Raw genomic sequence first — 23390 nt, forward strand, 5'->3', positions numbered from 1 at the left:
TCATATATGTACTTACAGAGTATAATAGAGTCTTACCAGTTTAAATTCAAGTACACTGCAGATGGACCAAAGCTGGATATCTTAAGGTAATAAACTATGCATTATCAGAGGAGATGGTCTCCCTGTAACCTGCTCTTTGTTTAATTGTTATGATCTTTCTATGAGATCAATCCTTCATCAATACTTGATGGAGCATGAGCCTCTTCTGTGTAAATTACAACCTTAACTCTGATATTCTGGCGAATATGCACCATTCCCACATCATAGCCAATATATATTCTTCAAAATGCCTTGCTCAAGGTAAACACAACTTTCTACCCAGTTGAATAGTGGTAATCACACCTTTTTCTCCCTCTCACTGTGTCCACCCAATTCAGCATTCACATTTGAGAATCTGAAATAGAACTAATTTTGTAGCATAGATTTGAATATAGAATAAAGAGGAAGAATAGTATAACATAGGAATAGGCCCTTCAGCCACAATGCTATACTAAACTAATTAAATTAGTAATCAAAGGTCCAACAAAACTAATCCCTTTTGCCCTCACAATGCCCATATCCTTTTATTCCCTGTACATTCATGTACCTATCTAAAAGCCCTATTGTATTTGCTCTTACCACCACCCAAGGCAGTTCATTCCAAGCCACTCTATGTTTCCACTCTATGTTTTTTAAAAAACTGCCCACACTTCTCCTTTTGAACTTAACCCCCCCCCCCCATCTTAAATGCAAGTCCTCTAGGAATAGGCATTTCAATCCTGGCTGTCTATCTATGCCTCTCATAATCTTATAAACTTCTATCAGATCTCCCTTCATCCTCCACTGCTACGGAGAAAATAACCCAGGTTTGTCCAACCTCTCCTTATAACACGTTCTCTAACCCAGATAGCAACCAGGTAAATTACTTCTACCCCATTTCCAAAACCTCGACATCCTTCCTATAATGAGGCTGCCAGAACTGAATGCAATACTCCAGATGCTGTCTGCCTATAGTTTTATAAAGCTGCAACTTCCCAACTCTTGAACTCATTTCATCTACTTAAAAAGGAATGCATGTAGTATGCCTTGTTTACCACTTTATCAACTCATGTAGCCCCTTTCAGGGAGCTATGACCTTGGACCCCAATATCCCTCTGGTCATCACTCTGTTAAGGGTCTTGCCATTAATAGTGTATGTCTCTGTACATTTCATCTCCCAAGATGCAGCCTTTCACATTTGGCGAGGTTAAACTTCATCTGCCAATTTACTGCCTATATTTCCAACTAATCTTTATCCTGCTTAATCTTTTGCTTGTCTTTTATGCTATCCACAACTCCACCAGCTTTCATCTACAAACTTACTCATACATCCAACCACATTTTCATCCAGGTCATTTATATACAGTATATCAAAAACAGCATTGGTTTGAGTACAGTTCCTGTGGAACACCACCAGTTACAAACATCCTGTCAGAATAAATCCTATTGAGCACTATTCTCTGTCTTCTACATGCAAACCAATTCTAAATTGAAGTGGCCAGTTTACTGTGTATCCCATGCATTTTAATCTTCTATTGAACTTCCCATGCGGGATCTTATCAAACGTCTTACTAAAATTCATGTAGACAACATCCACTTTTGTCAACTCCTCAAAAAACTTAATCAAGTTAGTAAGACATGGCTTGCCCTGCAGAACTGTATGCTGTCTGGCTCTAATTAGGCCATGTTTTTTCCAATTTCTCATGTCCTACTCCTAGAAACCCTCTCTTCTAACTACCCTACCACTGAGGTGAAACTTATTGGTCTATAGTTTCCAGGACTATTCCTGCTTCCCTTCTTGAATAATGGAACAACATTATCTACTTGCTATTCTTCCGGGACCTCTCGTATGGGAAGAGACGACAAGTCCCCAGCAATTTCATCTCTTGCCTCTCTTAATAACCTGGGGTCTATATCCCATCAGATCTTGCTCTTTAGGATACCTCACACTATTTCACGTTATTTTAAAATTCTCAAGAAAATTAGTATGCTCCACACTGATCTCCCTATCCTCCATGTCTTTTTCCTTGGGAAATACGAATGCAAAATACTCATTCAAGACCTCACCCACATGTTCCACCTTGAAACACACGTTCCCACCTTTTATCCTTGAATGGTCCTACTTGTTCCCTAGTTCTTGTTGTTGATGTATGTGTTGATTGCCTTGGGATTCTCTTTAATCCTGCTTGCCAAGGGCTTTTAGGTGCCACACACCCACCCCCTAGCTTAGTGGTCCCCAACCTCTGGGCCACGGACCGATACATTGCCGCGAAGAATGCAGTGGTGCGGCGGTAGTCGGAACGCACCCAGCACATCTTTAAGAAAAAAGCTGAAATAAACAAGCTAACTAATTACGTACCAGGCAGCACCTAATTAGTTAGCTTGTTTATTTCGGCTTTTTTCTTAAAGATGTGCTGGGTGCGTTCCAACTACCGCCGCACCACTGCATTCTTCGCGGCAATGTATCGGTCCGCAGCCCGGAGGCTGGGGTCCACTGCCCTAGCTTTCCTGATTCCCTTGAGTTCTTTTCTGGCTTCTTTATAATGCTCAAGAATTCTAATGTTAACTTCCTAAATCTTAAATACATTTCTTTTACCTTCTTGGCTAAATTCACCAACTCTTTTGACATCATTCCCACAATCCTGATTGAGAAGTTGCAGAACCTGGGCCTCTGTACCTCCCTCTGCAATTGGATCCTCAGCTTCCTAACCGGAAGACCATAGTCTGTGCGGATTGGTGATAACATATCCTCCTCGCTGACAATCAACACTGACGCACTTCAGGTGTGTGTGCTTAGCCCACCGCTCTACTCTCTGTATGCACATGACTATGTGGCTAGGCATGGCTCAAGTACCATCTACAAATTTGCTGACGATACAACCATTGTTGGTAGAATCTCAGGTGGTGACGAAAGGGCGTACAGGAGTGAGATATGCCAACTAGTGGAATGGTGCCGCAGCAGCAACCTGGCACTCAACGTAAGTTCCTGGGCATCAAGATCTCTGAGGATCTAACCTGGTCCCAACATATTGATGTAGTCATAAAGAAGGCAAGACCATGGCTATACTTTATTAGGAGTTTGAAGAGATTTGGCATGTCAACAAATACACTCAAAAACTTCTATAGTTGTACCGAGGAGAGCATTCTGATAGGCTGCATCACTGTGTGGTATGGAGGGGCTACTGCACAGGACCGAAAGGAACTACAGAAGGTTGCAAGTCTAGTCAGCTCCATCTTGGGCACTAGCCTACAACGTACCCAGGACATCTTTAGGGAGCGGTGTCTCAGAAAGGCAGCGTCCATTATTAAGGACCTCCAGCACCCAGGGCATGCCCTTTTCTCATTGTTACCATCAGGTAGGAGGTACAGAAGGTTCACTGCCAAGAAGGCCCACCAGCGCCTTTACTTCCTGAGAAAACTAAAGAAACTTGGCCTGTCCCCTAAAACCCTCACTAATTTTTATAGATGCACTGTAGAAAGCATTCTTCTAGGGTGCATCACAACCTGGTATGGAAGTTGTCCTGTCCAAGACCGAAAGAAGCTGCAGAAGATCGTGAACATGGCACAGCACATCACACAAACCACTCTTCCATCCTTGGACTCACTTTACACCGCACGCTATCGGAGCAGTGCTGCCAGGATAATCAAGGACACGACCCACCCAGCCAACACACTTTTCGTCCCTCTTCCCTCCGGGAGAAGGCTCAGGAGCTTGAAGACTTGTATGGCCAGATATGGGAACAGCTTCTTTCCAACTGTGATAAGACTGCTGAACGGATCCGGACCTGGATCTGGGCCGTACCCTCCAAATATCCAGACCTGCCTCTCGGTTTTTTTGCACTACCTTACTTTCCATTTTTCTATTTTCTATTTATGATTTATAATTTAACTTTTTAATATTTACTAATTTTTACTATTTTAAATATTTTTAATACTTGATATTTGTAATCCAGGGAGCAGGAAGCGCAGAATGAAATATCGCTGTGATGATTGTATGTTCTAGTATCAATTGTTTGGCGACAATAATGTATAGAGTATAAAGAAGCCTGAAGGCACACACTCAGTGATTCAGGAACAGCTTCTTCCCCTCTGCCATCCGATTCCTAAATGGACATTGAAGCTTTGGACACTACCTCACTTTTTAAAATATACAGTATTTCTGTTTTTAAACATTGTTTTTATTCAATAAACATGATTGATTTACTTGTTTATTATGTTTTCTTTCATTTATTATTATTATTCTTTTCTCTCTCTGCTAGATTATGTATTGCATTGAACTGCTGCTGCTCAGTTAACAAATTTCACGTCTCATGCCCGTGATAAATAAACCTGATTCTGATCCTGATATCCAAGGTTCTCTGACCTTGCTGTCTTTATGTAAAAATATGATCTAAACTCTAGATCTGTGTGGTTAAATGATGTGATACATGATTTTTTTTTTTGGCGTGTGCGTGCAACTCTGTGCATCTGCGTGTGTATACGTGTGCGTTTGTGATGATGTCTTTTTCGTGGCTTTTACAAGGCACGGAGCAAGAGAGAGACTGCGTGGCGCTCCACTCCCCACACAGACATTTTCACAGTATTTTTCCCTTTATTTTACGAGGTCGAGTTGCGATCTCAACACTCAACCCGGCATCGATGGAAAGCGTACTTGGGAGTGGACCGGACTGGTTTCAAACCCGGGAACCTCTTCTCCCAGGTCCGGCGCCGATGTCATTGTGCCACCAGCCGGCCCCCTGATTCATGATTTTTCATTAAAGTCCAAAAGTGTAATGTAATTTTTTGGGAAGTGATCTTTAATAGTTGCATTAATAGCAAGAAATATTAGGTAATGGTTTCTGAATGTTTTTTTTCTGCCACAAAATGTTAATTGCTGGGATTAGTACAAGAAATATGCCATAGGTAGCAAGAAAATTCTTCACATTTTCTTGAATTTATACAGCCAAAACAAACATATTGGAACAGAAGTAAGCTTTCAAGATACAAAGAAAGCCTCCATACTGCTCATCCGTAAGCTATTTGTCTTGATGCAGAGCCTGGAGATACTTCCTAATGATGTGTCTTTGACAATGAAACTCTTCTATTATGATGAAGGTAAGTTCAAATTTACTGGTTTCAGAGTTGTTTTATTCCTATTTATTTTCTATATATTGACAGCTTCATATTCATACAGTATGTAACTGTGTTTCTGTAAGGAGATTTACAATACTTTGTGGGTGTTTTTTTGCACACATCGCATGGCAACTTGACCCAGTTGCAAACAAAGGAACATATAAAAGCTGTGAAATGCAAATCATATCTGTAGGATATGCCTAGCAGATAAGATAATGATAGTGTACAGAAAAAAAATTGTTAATATTACAAATAGATAACCTACAGCAGAACTTATTAGCTTATGCCTGAACGTTGCTGCATTAGGCAAGGGTAACTTCATTTCTGAGGAGCTGTGTATGGCATCAGACTTCAAGCCATCATGGAAACCATTTTAAAAAAAACAAAAACGCATCATGATGAGGAGAGGTGAAGATGCATTGTTCTTTCTAAAAGGGGTGCACCTGAAAACTAGTAGTTGACAAGGAAATAGTGGTTTTGAATAAAGAATGTGTGCATGGACTTTTAGTTGCTTTCAGAGCTCGAGCACTGAGAGAAAAAAGAGGATAGGGAGGTAAATGATAGTGAATGAGTAGCAGTAAAAGTATTTTGATGCCAGGTATTATGTTGTTTTGCTCACCTCAGTGGAGACTTCAATCCCTAAAAACACCCCAGAGCATAATATAATAATATTTCTGTTTAACTTGTTTAGTTGATACAAATTAGTGGTTCAGTTCTCCTTAATGAACATGCCTACAGTAAGACATCATAATGTTTCCTCACTTTATTGTTTATCTTGTGCATTTTCAGCAGTTCGTTTTATCTCAGATTTCTTTATTAATAATACCTGTATTCCTCTAATTGTCAGCTCGTTTATAAAGATTAGCAGGGAACACTCATTAACCCTAATTCTCTTTACGTTCTCACCAAATATCATCCAAGCAGTTTAATAATAAATCTATTTCAGATTAGTTTTCCTGATTCATGTATTTTTAAATAACAGTGACTCCTCCTGACTATCAGCCTCCGGGGTTTAAAAAAGGCGAGTGTGATGCTATGTGGTTTGAGGGAACGCCAGTCCATTTTAAAGTTGGCGATGTGCTCACTCCATTCCATATGATAAAAGTGCGGGTCACCACGGAGAAAGAGACAATGGAACAGCTGAAGAAAGAGAACGTGCTAAATGAGGAAAATGAAACTTCACAACAGGAATTTGAAGAAGTCAGGTCCATCAAAAGTGTGAGTTCTTTTTGCTTACTAACTACTTGTAATTTATTTTGGAATGTTTGATATCTGTAAACCAAAAAGCTCTACGAGAAACAAATATGAGAATAGAAATGTCATTAAATGCTGTTGATTTAGAGCTTGTCAAGAGTACTTATAAGAGATTGGAAGCAACTTTCTAGTGGCTTACAGGGATGTTTAAGATTTCACAAGCATGTGTACATGCTGTCATTTTCTTTTTGCAATTAGTGTGTTAATCATCTGTAATTTCATTTGGTACAGGGCAGAAACTCTGTAATGGCTGGCATTCCAAACCACCAAAATACTACTGGTATGAACATTTCTGATAAGTTTCAAATTTTCATATAAAGTCTATAGGAAAGAATATTTATTCCATATCTTAGATTTTTGTAGTGATTTTTAATTGCATAAAGGTGAATTTCCATATTCCAAATACCTGTAATGCACTTATTGCATGTATTGTACACTATAGCCACACATACAAGTAAATAATTATTTTGGTGGTCGATGGGATGCCGTTTAAGTCTATTGCTTTCTCCACAATAGTGCTTCCATTATTGGACATGTTGGAACTTCATTCATGCAGGCAAACGGACTTTTCCTATCTTTAGTGTGCTTTGCAGATGGTTGGAAAACTTTCCAGAATTGGGAGATAAACTATTTCCCAGAGAATGCTCAGACTTTGACTGACTTAATTTATGTGGCTGGTCTACTTATTTTTTTGATCAATGGTGAACTTCAGGATCTTGATTAAAAATATTCATCCTATGCAAGAAATGTACCTTTTAAGAAATAATTCTAATTTTACATACAGAAGAAATCTTAATTTTTGTGTTCTATATGTTGAAATGTTGCAAATATATGGAGGAATTTATGGCAAAGTCAAATTAGTGGATTTATGTATTTGTCAGCAAAAAGGAATGATTATAAAACTTAATTTGCCAGAGCAAAAGGACAATCTAGATTTTGTGATAAAACTGGGAATTGGAATATGGGTCAAAAAGCTTTCATTTCTAATTTTGAGTTAAGTGTCATAAACATTAAAAGGTTACATGAAATATTTTATATATTGACACATATTTAGTTGGAAAATAAGCAACCTGTTTGGTGTATTTCATTACTGACAGCTCAGCCGATACTCCAGAAATACACGCCTAGTGAGCAATCATTTGGTCCTTCAGAGAAAGAGGTATTAATTCTTTTGACAAATCAACAAGAAGAATGTTTCATATTTATGCTTATTTGTAAAATATATAATGTGCATGGTGACCATATTTTGTGGCCATTAAGGGGATATCTGTACTAGGTATCAGAGTGCCTTCAAATGTTTTATCACTTGTGTCTGGATTAGTTACACCAAGGTAAAGAAGAGATTTTTCAGGCTCATGGTTAATGTTCCTTTGTAAAGCATTACAATCATAAGACCATAAGACAAAGGAGCAGAAGTAGGACCTTCGGCCCATCGAGTCTGCTCCGCCATTTTATCATGAGCTGATCCATTTTATCCTATTTAGTCCCACTGCCCCGCCTTCTCACCATAACCTTTGATGCCCTGGCTACTCAGATACCTATCAATCTCTGCCTTAAATACACCCAATGACTTCGCCTCCACTGCTGTCCGTGGCAACAAATTCCATAGATTCACCACCCTCTGACTAAAAAAATTTTTTCGCATTTCTGTTCTGAAAGGGTGCCCTTCAATCCTGAAGTCATGCCCTCTCGTACTAGACTCCATCATCATGGGAAACAACTTTGCCACATCCACTCTGTCCATGCCTTTTAATATTCGAAATGTTTCTATGAGGTCTCCCCTCATTCTTCTAAACTCCAAGGAATACAGTCCAAGAGCGGAAAAACATTCCTCATATGTTAACCCTCTCATTCCCGGAATCATTCTAGTGAATCTTCTCTGTACCCTCTCCAACGTCAGCACATCCTTTCTTAAATAAGGAGACCAAAACTGCCCACAGTACTCCAAGTGAGGTCTCACCAGCGCCTTATAGAGCTTCAACATCACATCCCTGCTCCTATACTCTATTCCTCTAGAAATGAATGCCAACATTGCATTCGCCTTCTTCACTACTGACTCAACCTGGAGGTTAACTTTAAGGGAATCCTGTACGAGGACTCCCAAGTCCCGTAGCATCTCAGAACTTTGAATTCTTTCCCCATTTAAATAATAGTCTGCCCGTTTATTTTTTCTGCCAAAGTGCATAACCATACACTTTCCAACATTGTACTTCATTTGCCACTTCTCTGCCCATTCTTCCAATCTATCCAAGTCTCTCTGCAGACTCTCCGTTTCCTCAGCACTACCGTCCCCTCCACCTATCTTCATATCGTCAGCAAACTTAGCCACAAAGCCATCTATTCCATAATCCAAATCGTTGATGTACAATGTAAAAAGAAGCGGCCCCAACACTGATCCCTGTGGAACACCACTGGTAACCGGCAGCCAACCAGAATAGGATCCCTTTATTCCCACTCTCTGTTTCCTGCCAATCAGCCAACGCTCTATCCACGTATGTAACTTTCCTGTAATTCCATGGGCTCTTATCTTGTTAAGCAGCCTCATGTGTGGCATCTTGTCAAAGGCCTTCTGAAAATCCAAATATACAACATCCACTGCATCTCCCTTGTCTAGCCTACTGGTAATTTCCTCAAAAAATTGTAATAGGTTTGTCAGGCAGGATTTTCCTTTAAGGAATCCATGCTGAGTTCTGCCTATCTTGTCATATGCCTCCAGGTACTCTGTAACCTCATCCTTGACAATCGACTCCAACAACTTCCCAACCACCGACATCAAGCTAACAGGTCTATAATTTCCTTTTTGCTTCCTTGCCCCCTTCTTAAATAGCGGAGTGACATTTGCAATCTTCCAGTCTTCCGGAACCATGCCAGAATCTATCGACTTTTGAAAGATCATCGCTAATGCCTCCGCAATCTCCACAGCTACTTCCTTCAGAACACAAGGGTGCATTCCATCTGGTCCAGGAGATTTATCAACCTTTAGCCTATTCAGCTTCCTGAGTACTTTCTCTGTCGTAATTGTGACTGCGCACACTTCTCTTCCCTGCCACCCTTGAGTGTCCAGTATCCTGCTGTCTTCCTCAGTGAAGACTGATGCAAAATACTTGTTCAGTTCCTCTGCCATCTCCTCATCTCCCATTACAATTTCTCCAGTATCATTTTCTATCGGTCCTATATCTACTCTCACCTGTCTTTTACCTTTATATACTTGAAAAAGCTTTTAGTATCCTCTTTGATATTATTTGCTAGTTTCCTTTCATAGTTAATCTTTTCTCTCTTAATGACCTTCTTGGTTTCCTTTTGTAAGGTTTTAAAAACTTCCCAATCCTCTGTCTTCCCACTAATTTTTGCTTCCTTGTATGCCCTCTCCTTTGCTTTAACCTTGGCTTTGACTTCTCTTGTCAACCACGGTTGCATCCTTTTTCCACTCGAAAATTTCTTCTTTTTTGGAATATACCTGTCTTGCACATTCCTCATTTTTCGCATAAACTCCAGCCACTGCTGCTCTGCCGTCTTTCCTGCCAGTGTCTCTTTCCAGTCAACTTTGGCCAGTTCCTCTCTCGTGCCACTGTAATTTCCTTTACTCCACTGAAACACTGACACATAGTTATCGTAGGATAACTTACTGTATTAATTTGAAGAATGACAGACACATTTTAATATAATTTATTGGAGTATGCTTTGAGAGCCTCTAAATAATTTTGTACTTAAATTGGCAGTTATCTACAGCCATTAGTAGATTTTATCTGTGACCTGGTGATGCTCCAAAATAAAAACTGCAAATTTGTTATAGGACAACTTCATTTGGAGTGAAATTTCATTCTTGTCACATTGTTACATTTCATTTGATTAGTAAATAGTTAAGTCTTTGTTAGTGTTCCAGATTTTGCTGTGATAATACTAATTGTAGGGTAAATATGATGAGCAATATGTTATGCAGTGGTATCACTGTAATAACACAAAGGTGTAGTACTTGTGCAGTACTTCCGCAAGTAAGCAGCTGAAAAAAGTTAAGGGTAATTCATTCAGAAGCAGATGAGTACTAATAAATTATTATTCCCCGAACAACCTCACTAGTCCTGAAAATATAATTGTACATTTGTATAGTCTCATTCCCTCTGAAGAAAATCAATGCTGTGTATTATCAAAGTATCCTAGAATCATAGAAAATTGCACAGAAACAGGCCCTTCAGCTCAATGAACCTGCTCGATCAAAGAGGCATTTTTATACTAATCACCCTACATTGCCATCAACTGCATCATAGATTCTACCACTTGTTTACACATTAGGAACAATTAACTATGGTCAGTTAATTCATCAAGCCATACTCCTCTGGGGTGTGGAAGGAAACTGGAGCATTAAGGGGAAACCTATGCAGTCACAAGTAGAGCAGAACTGAACCTTGGTCACTGAAGCTGTGAAGCAGTAGCTCTGCCAGCTGCATTACTATACTGTCCTTAGTTCTTTAACTCTTCTTTATTTCCATATTTATTCTGATCTTTATTCAGTTTCCTATAGAATGGCTTAAATATATCTAATATTTTTTTTAAAGTCTGTTTTATCATTTGTGTTCCTCTCACCGTATTTGTTTGATTGGTTGAAGAACCATGGTGTTGTCTTTACTTACAGATCCCTCCAGAAAAGTTAGGGTAATTCTAGATGTTCAGTGAAATCCATTCCTTCATACCTTACAACAAAACCAGACCATTACATACCTCTTTCACCTCAGACGGTTGAAGAAGCTTGCTATGGGCCCCCAAATACTAAGAACTTTCAATAGGGGCACAATTCAGAACATCCTGACTGGCTGCATCACTGCCTGATATGGGAACTGCACTTCACTCAATTGCAGGACTCTGCAGAGAGTGGTGCAGACACCCCAGTGCATCTGTAGATGTGAACTTCCCACTATTCAGGACATTTACAAAGACAGGTGTGTAAAAAGGGCCCGAAGGATCATTGGGGACCCCAGTCACCCCAACCACAAACTGTTCCAGCTGCTACCATCCAGGAAACGGTACTGCAGCACAAAAGCCAGGACCAACAGGCTCCGGGACAGCTTCTTCCACCAGGCCATCAGACTGCTTAATTCATGCTGACGCAACTGTATTTCTATGTTATATTGACTATCCTGTTGTACATATTTATTATAAATTACTATAAATTGCACATTTAGACGGAGGCATAACATAAAGATTTTTACTGCTCATGTATATGAAGGATATAAGTAATAAAGTCAATTCAATTCAATGATATCAATTTTGCATTTGCCTTAAAGATCTCTTTATCTTTTAGATAAAGCAATTGGTAGCAAAGGCAGCAGAGCTGGATGTTTCAGACAAAAGGACAAAAGTTGGAAAAGAGCCGGTCAGTGTGTTATATTTCTAATTTTTTAAAATCTATTTCCCCTCTTCCATATTAAGTTTTATGTTACTTCTCGGCATTGTGGTCCAGTTTAGAGCCTTAAAATTATAGCATCATGAATTCATTCATAGGGAGATGTTCTGTTGGTTCATCAAATGAAAAACTTTTATTGTTACACAATGTTTGTCTGGTCTTTCACACTTGAATCCATTGGATGCCATCTCTTCTATTCTCCAAGACAGAAATTGAGAGGATTTATATGCCTGACAAGACAGAACCTTAACAGTTTACAGTGCCTCTCCTTTGCAATAAAGATGTGAAATCATTTTCACATCTGTTACATTTTAACAGTTTGTTTAAGAGAGTAGTTATATCTGTTCATATTATTTTGGAGAAATGCAATGAAAGTTACTCAAATTCAGGGAAGTAAATACTTGATCTCAAATATATCTTGGTGATATAAAGGCCAATTTTAACTTCTAGAATTGGAAGTAAAACTTGCTGATTTTGTTTTAGAACATCAGTCTAACCTGGTTCTTTGAACCTGTACTTGAAAGAGGACATTCTCCTGAAAATTTAACCCTACAAAATTTTAATTTCTGTATATAATAGCAATATTTATAGTGTAAATTATTTGGCTTTTGCTATTAGGTACAAGGGAATGGTTTACGACAAAATGGAGAAATGCATGTGGAACCACAGAAGTTGAGTACCACACAGTCAATAAAAGCGGTTCGAGCAAAAAAGACAATCTCTGAAGTAAACTGTGTAAGTGAATTATTTTTATGATTGAATGAAATAGGTCAGAATATACACCCTCAGTTCTGCTGTCAGAATATTGTTAACATTTTTCAAATGTATTTTGATAGTTTTTGAATACTTCTGAATATCAAGAGCATAACAAATTTTTATGGTCTTTGGCCAGTTGACTCTGAAGAGGCCTGGTGAGATTAACTGTCAGCTTCTCTTTCTGCCATTTCATAGGCAGTGGTTGTTTTATTGCCTTTTCACATGACAGTCAAAGGAAATTCTGACTGAAGTTGTGCATGAGATTCAGTTTCTTGCCAATTCCAGATAATGGCATGCAATCACCACAATAAAATGTGATGACTGAATGTTCAGTTAGTCATGATGAAGGGTCTCGGCCCGAAACGTCAACTGTACCTCTTCCTATAGATGCTGCCTGGCCTGCTGCGTTCACCAGCATTTTTTGTGTGCGTTGCTTAAAATTCCAGCATCTGCAGATTTACCAGTTTGGTTTGCTGTGTTTTTCCACTGAATGGGCACACATTAATTGCCCATCACTTCAAACCTACTTTGTTATACTACAGCCAAATTTGCCACTATCATCTTTTATGTAGCTATCTTTTAATATTGTAACAAGAAAAAGTGTGAATTATACTTATTTGGCAGTGGGAGGGAAGATTTTGCTGAAAATCTAAGACTTGACAAGTGTGAAGTGGTTCATTTTGGTAGGTCAAATTTGAAGACAGAATATAATATTAATGGTAAGACTCTTGACAGTGTGGAGGATCAGCGAGATCTTGGGGTCTGTGTCCATAGGACACTTAAAGCTGCTGCGCAGGTTGACGGTGTTGTTAAGAAGGCTTATGGTGTGTTGGCCTTCATCAACTGTGGGATTGAGTTCAAGAGCCCTGAGGTAATGTTTTAGCTATATAAGACCTTAGTTAGATCCCACTTGGAGAACTGTGTTTAATTCTGGTCACCTCACTACAGGAAGGATGTGGATACTATAGAAAGAGTGCAGAGGAGATTTGCAAGGATGTTGCCTGGATTGAAGAGCATGCCTTATGAGAATAGGTTGCGTGAACTTAGCCTTTTCTCCTTGGAGAGACAGAGGATGAGAAGTGACCTGACAGAGGTGTATAAGATGATTGTGTGAATAGCCTGAGGCTTTTTCCCAGGGCTGAAACGGCTAACACGAGGTGGTATAGTTATAAGCTGCTTGGAAGCAGGTAGAAGGGTGATGTCAGAGGTAAGTTGTTCCACACAGAGTGGTGTGTGCATGGAATGCACTGCCAGTGAAGGTGGTAGAGGCGGTTACAATAGGGTCTTTTAAGAGATTCTTAGAAAGGTACATGGAGCTTAAAAAAATAGAGGGCTATGCAGCTGGGAAATTCTAGGTAGTTTCTAGAGTAGGTTACATGGTTAGCACAACATTGTGGGCTGAAGAGCCTTTAATGTACTGTAAATTTCTATGTTTCTATGTAACATATTGTGAAATTACAAAATCAGTATTGTGCTCTGCTTTGTAAAGTTAGATTGCATGGAATCCAGGGAGAGCTGACTAATTTGATACACAGTTAGTTTGATGATGAGAAGCACAGAATGATGGTAGAAACTTGTGTTTTTTGGAGGTTGGTACTGGATGCACTTTTGTTTGTCGCCTATATCAATAATTTGGACGAGAATGGACAAGGCATGGTTAAGTAAGTTTGTAGATGACACTAAATGAGGCACATCAAGACCCTGCTGCCCCCCTCACTGGACTCCCTGCAGTTTGTGTATTGTCCCAACCACTCAACAGACGACGCCCTCACCCACCTGAACAAAAAAGAACACGTATGTTCGAATGCTGTTCATAGACTTCAGCATTCAACACAATCATTCCTCAGCACCTGATTCGAAAGCTGAAACTGCTGGGCCTGAACACCTCCCTCTGCAACTGGATCCTAGGCTTCCTGACTGGGAGACCTCAGTCAGTCCGGATTGGGAGCTGCATCTCCAACACCATCACACTGAGCACGGGAGCCCACCAGGGCTGTGTGCTCAGTCCACTGCTGTTCATTCTGCTGACCCACGACTGTGCAGCAATACACAGCTCGAATCACATCATCAAATTCGCCGATGACACAACCGTGGTGGGTCTCATCAGCAAGAACGACGAGTCAGCATACAGAGAGGAGGTGTAGCGGCTAACGGACTGGTGCAGAGCCAACAACCTGTCTCTGAATGTGAACAAAACAAAAGAGATGGTTGTTGACTTCAGGAGGATGCGGAGCGACCGCTCTCCGCTGAACATTGACGGCTCCTCCGTTGAGATCGCTAAGAGCACGAAATTTTTTGGTGATCACCTGGCAGAGAATCTCACCTGGTCCCTCAACACCAGCTTCATAGCCAAGAAAGCCCAGCAGCGTTTCTACTTTCTGCGAAGGCTGAGAAAAGTCCACCTCCCACCCCCCATCCTCACCACATTCTACAGAGGATGTATCGAGAGCATCCTGAGCAGCTGTATCACTACCTGGTTCGGGAATTGCACCGTCTCAGATTGCAAGAACCTGCAGCGGATAGTGAGGTCATCTGAGAAGATCATTGGGGTCTCTCTTCCCGCCTTTACAGACATTTACACTTCACGCTGCACCCATAAAGCCAACAGCATTGTGAAGGACCCCACGCACCCCTCATACAAACTCTTTTCCCTCCTGCCATCTGGCAAAAGGTACCGAAGCATTTGGGCTCTCATGACCAGACTATGTAATAGTTTCTTCCCCCAAGCCATCAGACTCCTTAATACCCAGAGTCTAGATTGACATCGACATCATTTATTATTATATTGTTATTTGTCCTCTACTGTGCCTATTGTCTTGTTTATTATTTATTGTACTGCCCTGCACTGTTTTGTGCACTTTATGCAGTCCTGTGTGGGTCTGTAGTCTAGGGTGGTTTTGTGTTGTTTCATGTAGCACCATGGTCCTGGAGGAATGTTGTTTCGTTCTTACTGCGTACTGTACCAGCAGTTTATGGTGGAAATGACAATTAAAAAGCGACTTGACTTGACTTGAAATACTGCAGGCAGTATCGCTGGCAGTGAAGGTTATCAAAAACTACAGGAGGATCTTGATCAGCTGTGTTAGTGAACCAAGGTATGCCAAATGGAGTTTAATTCCAATAAGCATGGTGTTGGATTTAGGAAAGTCGTATCAAAGTCAGATTTCACAGTAAATGGTAGGGCCCGGGGGAGAGTTGTAGAAGAGGGGCATCTTGGAGATCAGGTACATGAGATCCTGAATGTGAAATCGCAGGTGGTCTTGGTGATGAAGAATGTTTTTTGCACACTGGCATGCTGAGTTTTGAAGTTGGGTGGTTATTCAAGGTTATTTAACGTCATTTTCAGTACACAAATATGAACAAGAATGAGATAATTACTCCAGATTGGTTGCAGCACAAATAAAAATACAATAAGATAAAGAACACACCAATTTAAAAAAAACACAATAAATATAAATACTTAAGATAGTTTATATACAAAGATTGATTGTACCTGTATATCTATATAATGATATGAGGCACAGGAGCATTTAAGGTGATTCTGAAAGGAAATGATAAAGTAGTGAGGTATGGAGAAGTGGATTAGTGGATGAAGGTGTTGATCAACCATACTGCTTAGAAAGTAACTGTTTTTGAGTCTAGTGATCCTGGTAAGGATGCTACGTATCCTTCTCCCTGATGAAAGTGGGACAAACAGTCCATGAGCAGGGAGGGTAGGATCCTTCATGGTGTTACAGGCTGTTTTTTTTTGGCACCTTTCTGTATATACTATACATACATCTTTTATAGCAGGTAGGCTGGTGTCAGTGATGCATTGGCAGTTTTGGCTACCCGTCATAGAACCTTCCTGTCCACCGCAGTGCAGTTTCCGTAACACACAGTGATGCAGCATGTTGGGATGCTCTCTGCTTCACATCTGTAGAAGGATATGAGTAGAGATGTGCATAGTCTAGCTCTCCAGCCTTTTCAGAAAGTACAGGCATTGGTGAGCTTTTCTGTTTGTGTACAATGTGTTCTGCAACCACGAGAGGTTGTTTGTGCACTGCCAGGAGTTTGAAACTGTTCGCAATTAAAAGAGGGGCATGAGTGGTGAGAGGTCTCCTGTAGTCGATAACAATTTTCTTTGTCTTGTTGAAATTCAGGAAATGTTTTTTTTGCCTGGCACCAGGCCTTGAGCTCTTCACTTCCTGTTGTGCAGTTGTACAAGATGCTGGTGGGGTGATAATTTAATACTCCAATATTTGAAGTACAGTGTTCAGTTTTTGGTCACCCTGCTTTAGGAAAAATATTATTAAACTAGAATGAGTGTAGAAAAGATTTACAAGTATGTTTCCATGACTGGAAGGACTGAGTTATAGGGAGAGGTTAGACAGGCTAGGATTTTTTTCTGTTGGGAGTGTAGGAGACTGAGAGGCAATCTTTTAGACACATAGGATAGCATAAGGGGCATAAAGCATAGGGTCCATGAACTGTCATTTTCCCATGGTTGCAAATCAAGAATTAGAGTGGGCAGGAGTTTAAGATGAAAAGGGAAAACCTTAACAAGAACTTGTGGGGCAGCTATTTTTAAACAGGGTGTGGTCTAAATAGGTGGTATGATCTACTCAAGGAAGTGGTTGAGGCAGGTATAATAACTTTTGAAAGGCAATTGGACAGGTACATGTGTAGGACAACTTTAGAAAGATGAGCCAAAAACAAGCAAATTTGACTGGCTTTACTGTACATCTTGTTTGCATGGACAACTTGGGACAGGGGGCTCATTTGTGAGCCAATTGATTCTGTGATTCCTCTCTGTTTCCCAACAGGCAGCAAGTAATTCCGCAATGCTTCAAGAGAAGATTACAAAGAGAAGGAGAAAAAATTGAGGATTAAATAAATTTGATAATATTTGATAATCTTATGACTATTAAGCTAATTAATTTAATTAATATTTTGAATTGATTACACAACATTACCATTATTTAAAATAATATCAGTAAATATTGTTAGTACATGTCTGAAAAAGTATAAAATATACATATTTTGGATGTACCTGCAATTAAATAGAACTTTCTGGTTATATGTGCCTTATAACATGAAACCAGCTTTCTACAGAATTTTTTCTCTGTGATAAACACTCTTATGAAAATTTATCTAGCTTAAGAAGCAAGGTTTCAAAATGGACTCAGTTAGCTACTTTATTTCACATTTTATTTCAGTCCAGCAAGATGTGTAAGGATAAGGTTTTTTTTTCAAAAATATAATTTTGTGAATAAAATTTGCATCAATTTGTCTTTGCGTATGTTTCTTAAGCAAACACTGAGGGTTTTTTTTAAAAATATGGGCTACAGTTTCTTAATATGGTATGAAACCATATAACCTTTACCATGGCTGCACCAAGTTTCAAATCAGAAATGGCACTGAGCTGATGCTGTGGCCTGCAATTAACAATCTTCTGGACTGGCTGAGGCAATGAACTGGCTTTGTGGCTGTGTACTCACTTTCATGAACTTTAGTTCTGAATGTTGTTTGTTTACTTTTTATGGTTTGCATGATCTGTCCTCTTTCGCACATTAGGTGTTTGACAGTCTTTTTAATGGGTTCTATTGGGTTTCTTTGTTTTAGTGGCTGCTTGTACAAATTTCAAGATTGTACACAGTATACATACTTCGATAATAAATGTTCCTTGAACCCTGGCTGAAGAAGATATTGAGGTGGTAGACAGCAAAAAAGAGACTTGTCAGTTATATGTTTTGGGATCAAGCAATTTTTTTTTTGAGTAGTATAAGAGATGTTGCAGTAAACCTGATGAAGAAATCAGGAGGGCAAAAGGGTGATATGAGATATCCTTGGCAGATACGTAAGAGAGTATCTTAAGAGATTCTATATTAGAAGTAATAAGAGTAGAGAGAATAGATTCCCTTAAGAATCAGCATGGTCATCTATGAGCCACAGGACATAGCTGAGGCCTTAAATTAACACTTCTCATCTGTATTTACTGTCCAGAAAGTATTGAATTGGAGAAAGTTCAAGGAAGAGCACAGTGATGTCCTGAAACACATCAACCTTATGAAAGTGGAGGTACTGGTGGTGTTGAGGCATTAAAGGGGGATAAATCCCTAACTGTATCCAATTAATTTGTGGGAAGCAAAGGAAGAAATTGTAGGGGCACCTGGCAGAAATTTTTGTATCCTCCTTAGTGAGGTACAATACAGCTAAGTGAATAAAGGAGAGATGCAGATCAGGTGATGTGTTGCAGCTGCATGATGTGGAAGTTGATGAATCCCACTGTGGTTCCCAGTGACCACATCTGTGGCAAGTGTTGGTTGCTTAAGGAATTCAGGATTAAGCTGGAATCTGAGTTTCAGACACTGTGACACATCAGGGAGGGGTAGAGTTACCTAGATGTAGTCAGAGTAGATTGACTGCTTTAAATCTGTCCTATGGCCAGGGACGAGGGTGTGACTGAGAGTGAAGGAGGTTGGGGAATCCAAAAGGTATTGCTGAATGAGGCTCAGTAATGAAGTTTGTCCAACTGGTCTAACATTCTTGCTCCCTATGTGGCTGTAGGAAGGATGACCAACCTAACCATGGCAACGTTGTTCAGGGAACCATTCCAGAGAGGGAAGAGAAAAATGTAGTTGTAATTGGGGTTAGTATCGTCAGGGGAATAGACACATTGCCTGTTGCAAGGATCAAGAAACCAGAAGGCTGTGTTGCCTGTCACATGCCTAGGTTCAGGAATCTAACTCAACCTGCAGAGGAATTTGGAGTGGGAGGAAAAAGATCCGGTTGTTGTGATCCATGTAGGTCCAGCAACGTAAGCAGAACAAGGAAAAAGGCTCTGCTGAAGGAATTTGAACAACTAGGGACTAAATTAAAATACAGAACCTAAAAGGTAATAATCTCTGGACTGTTAGCTGAGCCATGTGCAAATTGGCCAAGGTTATTTAGATCAGGGAGCCAAATGCGTGGCTCTTGCATGTTGCAATTGCACCTGCCTTGACCATTTCCTCCAACAGCTCATTGCAGGTATTCACTACCCTCTGCGTAAAGAAGAGTTACATTTCAGGTCTCTTAAAACTTTCCCCTTTTATCCAGTATCTGTGCCCTCTGGTTTTGGACTCCAACCCTGGGGAAAAGATTCTGACTGTACATCTTATCCATAACCCTCGTGATTTTATAAGTGTCTTTGAGGTTGCCCCGTGTTCTCCTACACTCCAAGGAATAAAGATTCAATGTAGCCTACCTTTCCTTACAACTCAAGCTTTCTAGTCCAGATAGCATCCTTGTAAATCTCTTCTGCATCTGCTCTAGCTTGGCAATATATTTCCTATAACATGGTGACCAAAACTGCACACAATACTCCATGCGTGGCCTCACCAGCAACCTGTATAACTGTAACATAATGTACCTAGTCCTAATCTTGATGCCCTGACTTATGAAGGCCAGCATGATAGGTAACTCTTTCATCTCCCTTTCTATGTGTGCTGGCACTTTCAATGAACTGAGCACTTAAATAGTGTGAAATTCATGGAAGGCTTAGAGAGTTAGATCAGCAAGTAGAGTCAGAACAGTTACACCCAAACTAGATTGGGATCAAGGTCTTGGTGAAAATTATAAACAGTGCCAAAATGTCTTCAAATACTAAAAGGTAGATAATTCTGGAAGCACACAGGCTATGTAATACCTGTGGGAATAGAAATAGTATTCATATTTTCAAGCCTGAGCTCCTTCAATTGATGAGGTCGACATAAAATTACAGGATACAGAATACTAATGGTTATCATCCAGGGAAGTGCAACAGAAAAACAAAACAAAGGTAGAAAGAAATGCAAAAAGTGAATGTCAAACAAATCTTGCAAGGGCCTGATAGCCCTTTGTACCGCTTATAACACAGCAGTAAATATGAGACACATTGTTTATGTATCACATTTATGAAAATATTTCCACATGTTACCTTCAAAACAAGTAGGGCAGCTGTATCTTGTATTCCTTACTAATTTATCAACAGTAAACATTTATCTATGATGGTTCTTCATTTAATGCTTTAAATGTGTTCCCAATAAGAACAGCCCAAATGGATTTACTGCAAAATCATTATAGCCTGCTGCTGCATTACCCACAAGATTGTTGCATTGGGAACCTCGGTGCTAGAATCCTTGCACTCTGTTGGAACCCTCATAACAATGTAACACTCCCATAGTGCGGGCTGCCTATGAGGTCTGATATTGGATGAACCATAGATGCAGCCTGCAGACTTGCCAATATGGCAAGTGCACACCAATGTTCAGAACTGGCAACACCTACTTCATGCACTGATAGATTGCCTGGATCCTAATCTCTTTTGGAAGTCATGGAAGCTTTTTTTTCACCAATTTGCTTGGCTGTACAAAAAGGCAGTGATTTCTCTATGGTAGAAGCCCAAAGGCAGCAAGATGGATGGTAAGTTTTTCAAGCTATTTTGGCTTGTTTAAAGTTTTTAAATTATATGAGCTTTTCTTAATTTGAAATTGAGTAGGAGAGGTTTAGATGGCTATAGGCTAGACAAAGGTAGATGGGACTAGTTCTCTGGGCAACATGGTTACCATGGACAAGTTGGGCTGACGTGTCTGATTCCATGCTGTATGACTCTGACTCTACAAGATTGTTTATTTTAGTTACTACAACTTTAACAATTTTAAATATCTCAGACTACCTCAGTTTTTAAAGGCATCAACGATATTACAGTGCAGTGCCAAAAGGTTCAGCTGCCCCTCATGCCTTTGCAGTCTACGATGTTTATCCAACAAAGGTCAAACCTCTGCATTCATTTCTGGTAATTATGGTGGGGTGGGGGGGGGGACAATAGGACCAAGATGATTCTGATGGAATGTCCCAGGATCAATCTATCCTAGTTAATGGATCTCTGCAAAGGCAGGCTAAGGGAGAAAAGTATCTTCTGGGTCTTTCCTGACTGAAAATACAGTACACCTCTCATTTTAAAGAATAAATGCCCTTGTAGCTGAAACACGCTGAGTAATTCAGGCATGCACGTGAAGAATGTACAATTGCAAGATGTATTTAAGATGCTAGCAACCATGGTAATGTAACTTGTGATACAGCCTGCCTTTTTACCTTAAACATCAAACGATAAATAATGTTTAACAACACAGAATCAGGTTACTTGAGACACTGCACTCTATAGTTACTGCTTTCTGTACTGCCATACAGGATTGCATCATAGAATTTGATTAGCATTCACCAGTCACAAAAGACACTTGATGTTTCACCAGAATACTACACATGAATCCAATTAAATTATTTTACCGTTTTGGTTATATTGCCCGCTGAACTATTCCATCTGTTGTTTGTCTCTTCTTACATGAAAATATATTTGCTTTACCCAGTTGGTACCCTCTCCCACACTCGAACCTAAGACACAGCTCACAATTATTCACAAGGTGTTTTAACTCATTGTGTGCTAGTTCTATAGAAAGCCATGACTGACATACACAAGGAGCAGGTAACTTTATTCCCATGTAAGGCGACAAAAAAATAGTGACCGAAAGAAAGCGCAAAAGTAGTTCCTTATAGAATGAAATTTCATTTTATAAGCTATAAATTCTGATTTCTAAGTTAAGGTAGTTCAATATAATCTTATTTCAATCTAAATTTAGATTAAAATACATGTGAAGTCTAAGTGTAGTCCATGGATATCTTCCAAGTTTGAAATGGGTGGTTTGGAATTTATCCAGAGTAACTCCTTGGCTATATAAGAATTGATGTATTTAAACCAGACTGAATTATCATAAAATCCTCATTATTTCACATTTCTCCATCTTTTAAAAGATTATATAAAAGTACTTAAAAATTCTATACTTCTCATAATAAAGTATTTCATGAAGTGTCCAGCTCAAATCTGATTTGTGTTTTTGTAACAGCATGTTTCAAAATATATTTATAATTTATTTGACAGTGGTGTGTGTAAATTTCTCACTTTACTTTGCTCTCTGTGTAAGGAAAAGAACCATTAATTTTCCAGGAAATCATTAAAATTATTTACTTTGCTGGTATATTGCTCACTCTGTCCACATCTGCTCAGGAGACAGCTAGCGCCCTCCCACCCTGGTTTCTATCAGCCGCTCTGAAAGAGCAAAATCTTGAGCTTGCCATGAATAATACCAATGGAAATTTACTAGTGTTGTTAATAAAAAAGGAACTATAGCAACAGTTTCTGTGTTTTATTGTGATACATGAGATGTGTTAGGATTTAAAAAATGGATATAGCTTCTTGTAATGCAAAATCTATAAAAAGGCATTTTATCAAGCCTACGTTTCTTATTGCAATTTAAATTGTTCCAGATCAATCATGACAGATTGCAATGGATGAAATTGAAGAGCCTGAAATCAAATTTATTTCAAATATTACATGTAGTCTATGAGAATAGACAGAATCGAATTGTGCTAATAGAGACCAATTTTCAGCCTTGCACATGGTTGTAATGACATTATTTTTGTTCAGTTTCAGATTTTATCCCTGCGTATAATGTCACATTTACTTGTTACTTTGCTTTAATAAATGTGCAGTGTATTGAAACAGTTTGATGGAACTGCTCAAACATCTTGAAAATTCTAAAAAAAAAGACAGCTATTGGCATTGAATTCCATCCAAATTCCTACAGTAACCTAGAAAAAGAAAATATGCAAAGTGCCAAAGGTTAACAGGCATATCTGCAAAGAAAATGGTTGTTTGGCAGATATAATGAAATTAACTGGAACAGATATCTGATATGACAATCATTGTTCTATTAATTTATTGCTATCACTGACCATTCAATTCCTTTTTTACTTGATATTAACTTGAACAAAGATTTGAGAATAATGAAATTGT

General features: G+C 39.3%; 1 protein-coding gene across 1 annotated transcript in view; it reads left to right on the forward strand.

Moving 5' to 3' along the window:
- Positions 1–17748, forward strand: part of zte38 (zebrafish testis-expressed 38) — a 30758-nt gene extending 13010 nt beyond the window's left edge. Inside the window, exons 6-13 of the mRNA XM_072274646.1 lie at positions 19–86; positions 4961–5112; positions 6113–6348; positions 6616–6664; positions 7482–7543; positions 11681–11752; positions 12401–12517; positions 17344–17748. Of these exons, the coding sequence (XP_072130747.1) occupies positions 19–86; positions 4961–5112; positions 6113–6348; positions 6616–6664; positions 7482–7543; positions 11681–11752; positions 12401–12517; positions 17344–17403 (816 nt within the window). The 3' untranslated portion in view covers positions 17404–17748. The remainder of the gene's footprint in view (positions 1–18; positions 87–4960; positions 5113–6112; positions 6349–6615; positions 6665–7481; positions 7544–11680; positions 11753–12400; positions 12518–17343) is intronic.
- Positions 17749–23390: the final 5642 nt, after the last annotated feature.

The sequence above is a fragment of the Mobula birostris genome, chromosome 12 (assembly GCF_030028105.1).
Source record: "Mobula birostris isolate sMobBir1 chromosome 12, sMobBir1.hap1, whole genome shotgun sequence".
Taxonomy (NCBI): Eukaryota; Metazoa; Chordata; class Chondrichthyes; order Myliobatiformes; family Myliobatidae; genus Mobula; species Mobula birostris.